Raw genomic sequence first — 13,830 nt, forward strand, 5'->3', positions numbered from 1 at the left:
GTGGAAAACAGTCACCTGAGCGATTAGACAACCAACACTAATTCTTGTCTTGATTCTATTTTTACCACATACCATACGAAATCAATGAAAAAAGAAGTAATCTTTAACTTTAAATAAAGAAGGCAACTAATACAGCATAAACCATAGCCTCTGTTACCCATTAAATGGGAAACAATAAATACGGTATGTTTCCGATGCTTCAAGACTTATATGTCTAAATAGATGGTTAATATAGGTAAAGAAAACATGAGGTGAAAAAGCGCTACTTACGACATATACTGCTGAAAAACAACAAAGTAATTTGAATATTGATTCAAAACATTTAATGAGTATACATAAAAAGTGAGCAAAACTGTGAACCGGTAACTACTTTACCGCCGACGAAGAAATGCTGACTTTTTGATTACGGTTATTATCAAATAAACGAACATTTTTCAGTCGCAATTGAAGTGCGTAAACACAGATAAGACCTGATTATAAGGCGTTAAAAATTTCACTGACAATAACTCGAGAGAAATGAGTGTAGCAAATTCAACAATGTGAGTATGGCAAATTCAGTCTTGACTTTTTAACTGAATACATCAAATCAAAAATGAAATTAGCACCATGAGAAGGCTGCAATTCATAGCGAGATGACAAAGATGGTAAATCCCAGTTAATATTCAAATCCTGATTATTTCCTGTTTAATTTAATATTAATTGAACAAAAATCGGGAAAAAAAGGACGGCTTATATGAATTAAAGAAAACACACAATACTACAGCTTGAGATTCATTTTAACAATGATAATCTAGAGGAAAAGTCATCAGCGATGTTCTCAAACTATATAATACAAGCAAAACAGCTACACAAATATAATATCGGCATTAAAAATCAAACGCCTGGACGACAATCCATATACTAAGAACAGAAAATTCGGCAGGATGACTGAATGATTTAAACGTAATTCAATATTTCTACAAGTAAAGCTATTTCTACATTTACAGGTCTAAATTTCGTACTTTTAAATGTACCAAGCATTCAAAAAGTGTTATCTGAATGATTTTATTGTAATTCAAGAATTCCACGTCACCAAATGATTGTGAATGGAATTACAAACCGGCTAACTGCAGGACTTGTTCACAAACTTTTTTATACAGAAAAGCATCGCCATTAAGACGTTTCCGTTTAACGCCTACCAACTTCTCCTTATTACCCATTTCAATCCAAACCACCTCTAATTCTACTGTCATCATCCGGTTGAATTCATCTTTTCTTCGACCAGATATTTTCCAGCTGCAATGAAGATAAAAAATACTAAAAAAAGAATTATACTATACTAGTTATTCTAAATTGAAAGAGAAAAACGACCTAGAAAACATCTACGCTAACTCAATTGCACTCTAGAATCGATATCACCTACGCTCATGATATAAATCAAATTCAATACCCATGATGTTCGGTTGTAATGTTTTGTTCAGCGAAAACGCGCATCAGTTCGCGACGTACACGGTCCGGATTCTTAGAAGATGTAATCGACACATTGACCATTGTCTGAAAAATCTTATTTCATGCAATGTACTGAGAGTTAAAATCGAAATTCTAAACAAACAATAATTGCATAATATGAACTGCATTTCAGGATAAGAGGAAACGGAAAGTAAAGCAATGTTATAACAACAGTGAATTAATTTGGACTGCATGACATTTGAACTAAGAGTAAGTGTGGAGATAACAAACCTTGGTTTGCTTCAGCATTTCAGGTTGATTATTTTTAACTTTGCGAGGTGTCAGCAAATTGATCATTTTATCAGCTTGCCGTTCTAGTGATGCGAAAACTCGCTGGCGAAGACGCGGTGTCTTAGATGATGATCGTGGAATATGTGTTGGGTATGCTGTATTATCTCGTACAGGAGTATGTGGTGAAGTTTCACCACGCTCCATCGATCGTGACCTGGAAATGACACTACCTGGTGAACATATCAACACCTAGAAAAACTAATTGGACATAAGTTAGCTTTGAAACTGACACGAACCTCATCTTCGTAGAAGGTGTACAAGAGGGAGGAAGTCGCAAAGGTGTTGCATAAAGATTGCTCCTTGGGCGATCATCGCAAATCTGTAAAGAGTTCTATTGCTAACGATAATCAAGTCGGAAAACACATACATTGAGCTTGATAGCTTTATTATTCGGAGTGTGCTCTGAAAACAAATCTTAAAACTGAAATCTGCTGGCTCAGATATCCGTTCTGAATGTCAACATCGCACTTTTTTCAAGATTGTTGCGAATCATCATCACTGCCAACTTATCCTGAACATTTTAGAACTCCATCCTGTATTATTTCTGGGTCCTAAAATGACCCAAAAACAATATAAGGTCTGAATTCTACGATGACATAGAGAAATGCTGCCAACAAAGTTTTAGGAAGAAGCAGTGTCTTCCATTCAGTAAAAATTAGGATAGAACAGAAAATACGACAGAAAATGTTTTCCTTAGCTACTATATTTATCCCTACCCTCCTCTCCTTCTTTTTTTTATTGAGAGATGTGTTTCGTACATGAAGTTTCCATCCTTGATAAGAACAATAATCAGCAGCTAACTGCACTGTTTTGTGAATAGTTTTCATTAAAAAAAAAGGGAAGTAGTAAGAAAAATTAAAATGAAATAATTTACTACCATATATTGGATCTACCCTTTCTTGATTTCAAAGTAATACCAAATTCTTCCGGAAGTCGAAATTCTATTAAAAAATGGTTTTCTTACCTTACTTACGGTGGAATTTAAACCAAATATTACCTTTATCGGCCCACACACTCTTGTGGTGGCTGGATTCCAGTTTTCTTTGTTGTTTGCACGGTAATAAAAACGAGAATCAAAACCAATACCACACTAGAATATTTATGGATTATGATTTAATGTTTAGAGCACAATATGATTTAATGTTTAGCTCTAAAATCATTTTAGAATGAAATCATGAGTTTCCGTATTTTCACCAAACCTAGAACTTACTTGAGGTTTGGTTCGATGTCGTGCTGGCGTATCACAAACTGATTGAGCACTAGCAAAGTCGTTTTCCTGCCGAATGCCACAGGCAGCACGCTGCTTGGGTGAGCTTCCCGAGTGGGTGGAAGGCATATTAAGCATCGCGTAAGCATAAGATAAATTCTGAATTGGAAAGCCAACGTGAGTAAAAAAACCTACATGAGCAAAAATTCGGTGACACTGTTTTCTGAATTGATTTAAAAACCGTGAAAACCCTAGCCAGAAATTATGCAAAAATAGAAAAAAAGAAAAACTTTGTCGTGTTGAGTTCCTGCTAGAGAGATGGGATTGTCTCCCTCAAACGAGTTCCTAATGCCATGCATCTTTGATGTAGATCCATCTGTTTCTGATGTCATCGAATCATTCTCGTCCAAGCCAGAATTATTTAAATCGTTATCTAGTGAAGAATGTATTGTTTGAGAACTCAAAACAATTTGCTTTGGATTGGCCTAAAAAATTTTCAGAAAATTGCTTGTTGTGAGAGTTCTAATAAATCCTAAGAAAAGGAAAAGAAAATTGAATCTCTTTTTATACCAAGTACCAATGAAACAAACCAAGGATTAAGTTTGCAACAGGAAATCAAACTTTACCATACCGTTCCATCCCTAGGCTTCAGTACTGGCAAGACGAAATTCATTCCACGTCTCTTTTGTTGTAACAACAAACGATAAGTAGCAGTTAGATAGTCAAATTTCCACTAAAATATCAAGCTGACGTTAGTGCCAGGCTATCAATAAACTGTTAAGAAATAGTAAAAATGGGAAAAAATTACCTATAAAAGTAGGTTGGACCTAAAAATTACCTCCTTAACAAGAGCTTCCATCTCGCTAAATGGTCGTCCAAAATGGGAAGCAAGCTCTATGACCACTTCGTCATCGACGATATTTTTCTGCAATCATACTTTACATCAGATTTAAAGCAGAAACGTATGCCATAATCACAACTTATTTTTTGAAATATCTGAAATGCTAACATCATATATAGATTTCCATTTCAGTGTCTGAGTGTATTTTTTATTGATCCACGGATGGACGATCAGTTTAGAAATAGTGATGCGCTTCTCAGGCTCTACTTGCAATAAGGACCTCAGCAAATCTCTACTTGTAGGGCTCAGATAGTCTGGTTCATAATATCTTCCAGTCTGAAGTAAAAAACATTGAAAATATTGCAACAATTTGTACATCAAAAACATCTAACACAGACTGAAGCATTTTCTTATTTTATTGATTGAAAACAGAACACGGGTAATAACTAACCGCAATCTTCATGTACAACTTTTGGACACTGTCATCCTCAAATGGTAAGCAGCCACAAAGCAGTGTATAAAGCAGAACGCCCATCGACCATATGTCAACTTGATGACCTTTATATGGTAACCCCTGTAATGGTTTCTGTGTAATTCAAAATTTTACTATAAAATAAATTTAATACTTGAAAAAAAACTGATGAGTAAATTACATGTTACCTGAATAAGTTCAGGAGCAGCATAGGCAGGTGAGCCACAACATGTATGTAAAAAATCACACAATCCAAGCTCCGGTTTGGCGCAAAGACCAAAATCAATGAGTTTCAATTGCAAATCTTCAGTTAGTAACAGATTTTCCTAAAAAGAAAACACTTGCAATATGAATCTGCTGATCATCGATTTCGCTTTCACGGAAAACGATTTCGTTTTCACTCCTTCAAAATTAGAGAAAAATGCACAAGTAATTATTTTCAAAACCACAACTAACGGGCTTCAAATCTCTATGGGCAAATCCCATGCTGTGAACATACGCAATAGCTTGAACAAGCTGGCGAAAAAAGTGACGTGCTTCGGATTCTTCCAACCGTTCCTTTTTAACAATATAATCGAACATTTCACCACCACTACAATACTGAAATGGAATTCACTATCCAGAAACAAGAGTTCATCGGAAATCTAACTTTAGCCTTAAGCATGAAATCACAAAAGTTTGAAAAATTGCATATTACAAGTAACAGATGCAATAGCAAACCTCCATAACAATAAAAAATTTCAACGGTGTGTCAATACATTGGTACAGTCTGCATATGTTTTGGTGTGATAACAGCATCAACGCGTCCAACTCAGTCCTTACTCGAGGTAGGTCCTCCTTCTAAACAAATAACTTTAAAATTCGGCTGAAAAGTTGAACAAATTATACTTCCTAAACCCGTTCGAAATGATTTCGTTTGGATTCTTTACAATTTATTGCTGTTATTGCTACCATTAAAATTAATAGAGCTCATATCATGCAATGTTTTTTAACTAGCAGTAACAGATTGAATGGCAAAAATCGTTGCATGTGGGACTCTCTAAAGAGGCTCACGCTACCAATCACCTCAACGTACTCCTATTCCACTCGATGGGCTTTATGTGCTTTTAAACGGACGAGAATAAGAGAGTCTTCCACGCATCATGAAACCGCTAAGATATGCATCCTCTCATGACCAGATAAGACTGAGAAGTACGCAATCGAATATTTCGGTCAGTTTTATGCGGGAGTCATAATCATGAATAAATATAAACTATGTTTCATATAATGAGTCTTTTCATTAGCATTCATTTGCTTGTTCTTTAGGAAAACAGTAATTTTAAATAATCTGTAAAAATCACGAAAATTAAAAATTCAAACCTTGATTTTGAGCTTATCTATGATCTTAATCGCAACTTTCTGTGAAGTCAGTAAATGTGTTGCCAAGCGTACTTTGCCAAAACCACCGGAACCCAGTTCGTCATGCAAAACATACAAGCCATCCAGAGCTGCGTATGGTGATGCAGCGTACGGTGACAACAATTCGCTAACCCCTTTAGTACCCGAATTATAAGAAACTACTGACATCTGCAAATTTAATCGTTATATACACAAATAATATGCGCAGACAGTGGAGATTTCCCGCCGTGTATCGTGGACCTCAAATGTGGTACGGTGTAGCTACGAAGACGAACAACAAGTATTAAGAGAACATAGGATAATGCAAAAAATTAAATTTCTAAATCACTTCAAGAATCAGTCCAGATCCTTGAGAGCGGTAACACACAGTTAACTAACTACAAATACATAAGCACGATTGATTAGCACAAAGATGATAACTTCAACAGAGTTGTGCGGCAGACTGTATCGTGTTGGTGTGAAATATGTAAATGGAATAATCAAAAACCGACACATTAAACAATAATGTTCAATTTTGCATAAATGCAAATTATATTACAGAAGTTTATGCTGAATGTCTCGAGAATATGCAAATTACATTTTAAAACATACAGCCATATTTTGTGGAAATGTGACAAAAAAAAATCTGATGCAAATATCTAGTCCATTGCAGCACATCTCCTAACAGAAACCCAACGTGACAGTCGCTTGTGTGACATCCGCTCACATGCAATTCTCATCAGGCATCCACTCCCGTCAGACGAACCACCTGTCATTCACTTACGCAACCTTCGAACTGACGTCCCACCACATGAATCATTTGAAATTTGCTGCAGATTTTGAAGGTTTGGACGAAAGCCAAGGACGTTGCTGCAGCGTTGTATTAACAAGAAGGGAAGCCGACTCTCAGGTCGCGTCGATTAGACTGAGGTTCTGCTTCATCATTTCAATTAGCCCATCCATTGTTAAAACCTTGTAGAATTTCGTTAAAAGACATCGAAAAACTTCGGTCCACCACTGTCATCAAATCTAAGCAAATTAATTGAAGAGGTACTGTAAGTCGTTTAGTAGTCTGTAAGTATTTAGTAGTCTATAAGTCGGGAAACTTTATCTTCAAACTTCGCATTTTGCTCAAAGACACGAATGGTTGTCAGATTTTTATCTTTTGAGGTCGAGATACGACATAACTGGTGAAATTTTTCATTTTGAAATGTCGTTGAAAAGAAGACTACTAAATTCCATATCGAACGCGTTCTCCCGACCAGAACTGGATTTCGATTTTTTGTTGAATGAAAAGAATCTGGACCTAATTAAAGAAAATATACGGTGTCGTAAAGGTATTGGTGATATCGATGCGGTCCATAGATTGTGGAAGCAAATCCAAGATTATTCAGGAAAGCCGAAACAGTCCGAGCAGGAATATCAATCGTTATGGGATAAAGTAAGTGTTTGTTTTCTTTTGAAAAGTATTAAGCTACTTACAAATGTTTCCAAGTTTGAATGGACTTTATTTTACCAAATAAAAAAAGAGGTGGATTTCCAGCTTTACAAAGAAGCCATGCTTATACCGAATTTGTGCCACCCAAGCGTTGCAAAGGGTAACTTTTTGAATGCGCATGTTATACGATTTTTTGGTGAGAAACGAAAAGACGATAATTTGGAAACTGCCGAAACTATTGCAAAAGCTTGGAAGGCTCTATATAATCCCTTGAATGCATGTGGTGAACGAAGTTATGCATTTATCGGTACTTTTTTTTTCAAATTTCCACGATTATTTGGAAATTATGAATTTCGAACAATATGTATGACTGTAGCCTTAAACGTTTTTTAGGCCCTTTGGCGGATATGGAGCTTGCTTTACTTGATTACGTTTCATCGGTCCTGGAACAGAAAGGTTTCCTCCCGATCGTTGTACCGGACATAGTTCATGAGAGTATTCCTGAAGGATGTGGATTGCAGCAGAGATCGGAGAAAGATATTTTGTATCGGTTGAGAGACTACAGCGATTTCTGTTTGTCGGGTACATCAGGTTGGTAATTGTCATTTTGTAAAACATTACATTTTTAGTTGGATTTAAATCGAAATGAAATCTAAAAATATTTTGATGGTTCTGCAACTTGGTTCCGTTAAGATCTGTCACTGCAGAATTCAAGAAACTCTCAATGGATGAAATCATTAGATTCTTCATTAGTTGACTTAGTTGTTGTAAGATAGTGTAGTAATTTCATGACCATTTATCTGGATAAAAGTTCCATACATTTAAATTAATTTATCTGGGGAAAGGAACTCATGGTTGCGTTAGTATTCGAAAAACAGCTGAGATCTCCTTGCTTTCAAACAGATGGAATTTTGTATTTGGAGAAATGGGACTCAGCAGTTTGGTAAGCGGACGGGTTTTTGGATATGATGAATTACCTCTTAAGCTGAAAGCTTTAAGTAGATGTTTTCGGCCAGAAATTGCGACAAATGCTGCTGAAAGTAAATTGTACAGAGTCCACGAATTCAATAAGGTCCTTCTTTATTTTCTTTTTTTTTTTTCTGTTAAAAGCTTTTTCCATGAAAAGAAGAATATCATGGGACGCAACGTACTAATAGGAGGGTTGCAAGAATATGATCTGGGTTTGAAAATGTTTGTTTTCTCCCTATAGTGCTACAATCTTAGTTGTAACTTCCAGAAAATAAGTTTCATTCTTTAGTAGACCTCTGGCTAACGATGAATTTAATAGAATAATTTAATGTTTGAGCTCATTAAGGAGGTTTCGATCTGTTCTGCATGCAGTTGGATTCATCATTGCAAAACACCTTGGGTTACATAACAAGAATCTTACAAATTCTTTTGATAGAATTTCAGGTCGAAATGTTTGTTATTTGCAATGAAAATGAGAGTGACCTGCAGCTTGATGAACTGGTCGAAGTACAGACTTCGATTTTTTCAAGCTTAGGACTACATTGCAGGTCTGCATTGATATTGATATAATGTACTGGTTGTTATAGTTATAAACTTATTGGATCATCAATTTTCTAGACTTTTGGATATGCCCTCGGAAGAATTAGGTGCTTCAGCTGCTCGCAAATTCGATATCGAAGCTTGGATGCCAGGAAGAAAGATGTTTGGCGAAGTGTCAAGTGCTTCAAACTGCACCGATTACCAAGCAAGACGACTAAGTTTGTATTCTTTCGTCACGTTTACATTTTCTCAAAATGTAAATATCACTATTTGTGTTCTGTGGCATTACTTTTGTCCCTAATTTTATAATTTGGAAAATATTTGCGAAATATTCCCCTACAATACTGCTTCAGGTATTAAATATCGTGATTCGAATGGTGTGGAAAAATTCGCTCATACTTGTAACGCTACGGCAGTTGCAACCACAAGAACACTTATTGCTTTGTTAGAAACCTACCAAGATGTGATTTTTTTCAGTGTGTTTTTTCCAATTTCCCGTTTCCATCGTTGTGTTTTGCAGGTTTGCATTTCTTTAAAATAATTTTAGGAAAGGAAACGTTTGCTGGCGTTACCAGACGATATTCTACAAAGGATGCCCAAAACGAGATCTTGGACTATCAGCTTACATAAGGCTGTAGATATAAATACCAGTCGTAGTACTTCGTGATTACTTTTATAAAACAAAATTACTAATATGGGAACCCTAACATTAAAATTACGAGTTCACTTATGAAAAATAGTAAATCTAACGAAAAACATGAATACTCTGTAACGCAGTATTTTCCACACCAATTAAAAATTCCTTCATCCGCCTCAAATACCTTAGGAATAGTAGCAGGCGTGGCGGAACTGGTCTCAACCTTCGCTCCTAGGTTCATTTGCTAGGTCCTAGCAAGCGTACGGTGACAGCGAAGTCCTCAGGTCATAGGTTTAATTATAATATCAAGATGAATGGCCTTGCAAGGCTAAACGAATTCCATCCGCTTGGATTTGGAGTTAGAGTTATCCTTCTTCTTATGAAGGTTGCGTGAAAGCTAGGGAGCCTATCCTCCCCGTGGACATACTGTGTCTGACCCTTCAATTGAGACCTGTCTGGCATGAGATACATATGTCATCGCCAGCATAGCTCGCAACCTCATAAGGGCACGTCAGGCTTCTCTACTAAGGGAGTGTCAAGGAAGAAGCATGCTAATGCACTTTTAATAAACATTTCATATAGAATTGTACAATTTACACATTTCCCACATTCGGGCTCTAGTTAAAATGCTACTGTAATTTAAGGCATAACTTTTCCAAGATGAAGCTGACACGGTGAAACCAAATTTTCTTTAACACTGGATTATTTATTACAAAATATTGGAGATAAAATGTAGAAAGACATGAAACAAAACTGACAGGATTGCAAAAGGTCAATGCCATATACGATCAGATCGAGCAGATCTTTCCATTCCATTCTTCCCAAAGATTACCTGAAGGACTGAGCATTTGTTTCTGCACGAGTCTTTGCATGAATTCATCTACATTGTAGAAATTCTCATATTTCGCAAATTGTTTATTAAATCTATCAAATCATCTCATCATGATCTAACGTTCTGAACTGCTTGTAGGATAAGCAGAAATCTATAGTTTTGCTTCTTTTGGAGAGCTTATTGTTTTCTAGAGAGAAGAAATACATTTCGGATGCCATTTTGGGTCTTTTGCGCATTTCAGTTACCAGTTAGCGATATTTCTAGTTGTAAGATTCAGCAATACTGAAGATTATCAAGTGTCGTTAAAATAATTTGTACCGCTATTTTAATTTTCACAAAGAGAACATTCACGAAGCGAAATGTAAAAGCAATGAAAAGATTGGATATGTAAAGTTGAAATTAGTCACTTACTTGAAATTATAAGAACGCATGGACAGATGACAGTAAGGAATTATAATACATCCTCTTGTATATACTTGGATATTTGCACCGGCGCACTCCCAAAATGGGTGTTTTGGACGAGAACGAGAACAAAGATACTTTTTCCAAAGCATCCCACTTAATTCAACCGCTGGATAAAGTTCTGAGTTTCACGGGTTATCGCAACAGTTACAATCCACGATATTTCGCCATTAATAGACCGCTGTCATTCTCGCAAAGCGTATAAGAATTTCTCTGAACAAATCAGTGCAAAGCGTATTTATGTATCATGAAATTACATTTCCCAATCGCGCTCCGTAGTTTAAAACTTTCCAGATTGAAGCATCTCAAATTATTGAAATCTTCTGTTTACTTGGTTAAAAAAAGGAATAAAAATACCACTAAAAGTTATGTGTATTGATGAGTTAAATATGTTGGCAATACATGTTCCTTTTATTTTAAAAACATGAATGACCGGATCTCAAAAATGTAGGGGCGATCTGGAGCAAAATATGTTGGTGCCAGGAAAATAATTAGATGTGGAGAGCAATGAAGCGTGCACAAAAATGTGAATACTTTTAACAGGCATATAGCTACATAACAAAAAATGCAGAAGCAAAAAATCTTGTCGGTGGGAACTCGTACAAGACGACGAAATACGTGATTATACCGTTTCATCCTCATCACTGAGGCCAAACAGCACAGCTTGTCGCTCGATATTTTCATTTAGTTTAGATTTATTGGTATCGTACTTATCAACCATTTCCTGTAAATAAGGAACATGAGAAATAGACGGCTACTTACCAACAAAAGAAACCAAAATGCAAGTTCAAGAATTCAATCCCAGACCCAGTAAAAACGAAAAATTAGGCCATTCATTTAGACTGAAAGGATTTGATCCATCTTAAATTCGAAATTCAGTTTTTTTGTGAATAGGCTCCTGAAAGAAACACTGCCAGAAATAGAGAACTAACTTTTCGTTTGATCATTGTATATATAGCTGAACCACCGAGAACAATCACATTACTTATCCACCAAAGCAGTGATTTCATCTCCTGCCACCATACAACTGCAATAACAGTTTGCGCTGCCGCTTTCGCCGTACCACTAATATTATGTGTTAAAGATGATGTTACCTAAATAATGAAATTATAAAAAAGAAATTCCAGCCAGATAAAAATGATAAATTACTGGTTCTTTGTGAGAGGCAGCAAACAACTACCTGAATCTGCCATCCAGTAACATAGCTCATTAAAAAACCAAAAATACCAGATAATGTCATCAAAGTCCAGAATCGTAAGGAAGAAGAATAACGGAAATAAAACACTTCACTAATGTCACCACTAAACAACATGACGGGTATGAATAACACTAATGCATTTATATTGTTGTACCTGAAAATACGAAGAGTTTCAAGAATTTCGAAATCTCGAACTAATTGAAATCCATCATTTATATAATTCATTGTGATTCGTCATAGTTACCATTGGTTGGCCATTCAAAGAAAAAAATTTTGACTTGATGTTTGGTCATTTAATCTCTCAGTGATTTATTTAGCTTACAAAGTGAGCTGCGTAATACTATCGCCAACCGATGGAAGAGTCCGCTGTGTATAAATGGCATTCAGGGCAACAAACATTGACGCTGCTACACCAAATATGACACCAGTGACCGATAAAGTTCCTAGAAAAGTTCGCGGAAGAAAAAACTGAGCTGCAAAGTAACCATTTTGAAAGCCAAAAATCATTCTTGAGGAGAGAAAATGTGCACCAAAACCTTCTTAGTTGAAAATAAATATAAATGTACCAGTAGCATCTTCCTGATCCACGCCGAGAACAAAACCACCAATGATTAATGCACAGCATAGAATTGTTTTCAGTGATGTTAGCTGTCCCAAAATGATATAAGAACATATCTAAATTGAACATGAAACTGACTAAAGGTTTGGCATCAATTATAATTCAAAAGCCCATCAAAAATGCCATCCCACCATAGTCAAGAATAAAGTTCTGATCCTGATCCAAAGCTCGTCCTACAGTATTTTAACTTCAAGCAGTTATTATTTTCTTTGCAACTCTTCCCACTTTCCTAACTTAAAATGAATATTCTTCTGTATAACATATATTTCGGGAGCAATATCAGTCATATTTCAAATCTCACCACATTGAAAACGGTAGTAAGCGACCTCCCAATGTAATAAAATGAGACACCGACATACTTCAAGCAAAGATTATTTGTAGCTATCATTGCAACAAATACAAATGAGAGCGGTAATACCTAAAAAAGAGCGTTAAAAAATACAGCGGAGGTATAAAGGAAAGATCAACTTTCTGAGCAATTTGAAATACAGAATAGATCCTAGTGCTTCCTGATTCTTATCTAGATGCTGTTAATGATACAATAATAGTCCTAAAAATTGAATGAAAAAAATTAATGCCATAAACATATGAAATTAAAAAATATACATACCTCTCTCGATATCCGGTGATCAAAACCCACGAATGGAAATGTAACCAATGACGGATATTGTTTAGAAACCCAACAAAAAACACAACACAGCAACACTGTCACAAAACATTGATACCATGTTACAAACAACGGTGCATTGAGCTGTAAATTTAGAACATTCGTAATACAGTTCAAAACATTAAATTTTAAAAACGACTACACAGTGGCACTAACCGAATGCATTCAACTTTCATCTCTAGTATCGAACATAAAATGTAATGTTTTGTTTCCAAATTATAACGAGGCTCCTTCTATAACTACAAGAAGCATTTACCTTAAGCGACTCACTGCTTAGCAAATACTTGTTCAGAAATACGAGACCTATTGAACAAAACCTAAACAAACAACATTTTTAATGGTTTCATTTCAATCAAAGTTTGGAAAATTTGAACTTTTTTTTGGAAATTTGAATTTTTCTTTGAAAAAAATTGAAAATTTGGACAAGAAATCTGAACTATTGTAAACAATTTTCAAAATTCGTTTTAAACATACTAGTTTACCAGTATAGGAAGACGACAACGAATATTTTGACATATTTCTGCATGAGTAATTCATGTTTATGACCATTTTTCATCTTCCAACTATAATTTTTAAAGAGTGTTAAAAACAAAATCGTTCGACGCTTCGCCTGCAAAATCAAGGACCACTAATATCTAGCGTCATAGCTAGATACTATTCCTCTCATGATATAATAAATGTGATACACCACTAAACACTCGTACTCTTACATCGGAAGCTGTTTTGGATATCCATTTCTCAAGCAAAATACATAATAACAGCCAGTTACTACTAATGAATACCGCTCAGTTC

General features: G+C 35.6%; 3 protein-coding genes across 4 annotated transcripts; 1 reads left to right on the forward strand and 2 right to left on the reverse strand.

Annotated features, from left to right (window-relative positions):
• Positions 1 to 122: 122 nt before the first annotated feature.
• LOAG_00732 (CAMK/CAMKL/MELK protein kinase) lies at positions 123 to 5,874 on the reverse strand. Its single transcript, XM_003136272.2, has 15 exons — positions 5,659 to 5,874; positions 5,020 to 5,139; positions 4,756 to 4,899; positions 4,488 to 4,625; positions 4,279 to 4,401; positions 3,996 to 4,163; positions 3,825 to 3,911; positions 3,618 to 3,719; positions 3,277 to 3,471; positions 2,990 to 3,145; positions 2,777 to 2,869; positions 2,016 to 2,098; positions 1,720 to 1,933; positions 1,430 to 1,533; positions 123 to 1,275 (listed from the first exon to the last, which is right to left on the reverse strand). Exons 1-15 carry the CDS (start codon positions 5,863 to 5,865, stop codon positions 1,092 to 1,094), a joined length of 2,118 nt encoding a protein of 705 aa, XP_003136320.1. The 5' UTR covers positions 5,866 to 5,874; the 3' UTR covers positions 123 to 1,091.
• A 613-nt stretch (positions 5,875 to 6,487) lies between these two features.
• LOAG_00733 (seryl-tRNA synthetase) lies at positions 6,488 to 9,290 on the forward strand (the record flags this gene model as incomplete). The annotated part of the gene is made up of 9 exons (XM_020445533.1): positions 6,488 to 6,606; positions 6,847 to 7,117; positions 7,220 to 7,421; positions 7,508 to 7,705; positions 8,038 to 8,186; positions 8,528 to 8,631; positions 8,702 to 8,841; positions 8,977 to 9,086; positions 9,171 to 9,290. The coding sequence occupies 9 exons, from the start codon at positions 6,488 to 6,490 to the stop codon at positions 9,288 to 9,290; spliced, it is 1,413 nt and encodes a 470-aa protein (XP_020304018.1).
• Positions 9,291 to 9,874: 584 nt separating this feature from the next.
• Positions 9,875 to 13,811, reverse strand: LOAG_00734 (the record flags this gene model as incomplete). 2 transcript variants are annotated; one of them, XM_020445534.1, is made up of 11 exons in its annotated part: positions 9,875 to 10,092; positions 10,504 to 10,767; positions 11,183 to 11,278; positions 11,487 to 11,648; positions 11,735 to 11,906; positions 12,075 to 12,195; positions 12,319 to 12,427; positions 12,673 to 12,789; positions 12,982 to 13,122; positions 13,295 to 13,355; positions 13,521 to 13,594. In XM_020445534.1, 10 exons carry the CDS (start codon positions 13,592 to 13,594, stop codon positions 10,702 to 10,704), a joined length of 1,119 nt encoding a protein of 372 aa, XP_020304019.1. In that variant the 3' UTR covers positions 9,875 to 10,092; positions 10,504 to 10,701. The 2 variants fall into 2 exon arrangements, with proteins under 2 accessions (XP_020304019.1, XP_020306304.1); XM_020445535.1 differs by lacking the exons at positions 9,875 to 10,092; positions 10,504 to 10,767 and having other exon boundaries at positions 10,946 to 11,278; positions 13,521 to 13,811.
• Between the last annotated feature and the right edge of the window lie 19 nt (positions 13,812 to 13,830).

The sequence above is a fragment of the Loa loa genome (genome assembly GCF_000183805.2).
Source record: "Loa loa unplaced genomic scaffold supercont3.71, whole genome shotgun sequence".
Lineage (NCBI taxonomy): Eukaryota > Metazoa > Nematoda > Chromadorea > Rhabditida > Onchocercidae > Loa > Loa loa.

Coding starts and splice junctions, on each gene's coding strand:
- LOAG_00732 (XM_003136272.2), bottom strand. CDS start 5,865: ATGTCAGTAGTTTCTTATAATTCGGGTACTAAAGGGGTTAGCGAATTG. Junction 3,912..3,995: donor AATGGAAATCTATATATGAT/GTTAGCATTTCA, acceptor GTATGATTGCAG/AAAAATATCGTCGATGACGA. Junction 3,720..3,824: donor TGGAAGCTCTTGTTAAGGAG/GTAATTTTTAGG, acceptor TTGATATTTTAG/TGGAAATTTGACTATCTAAC.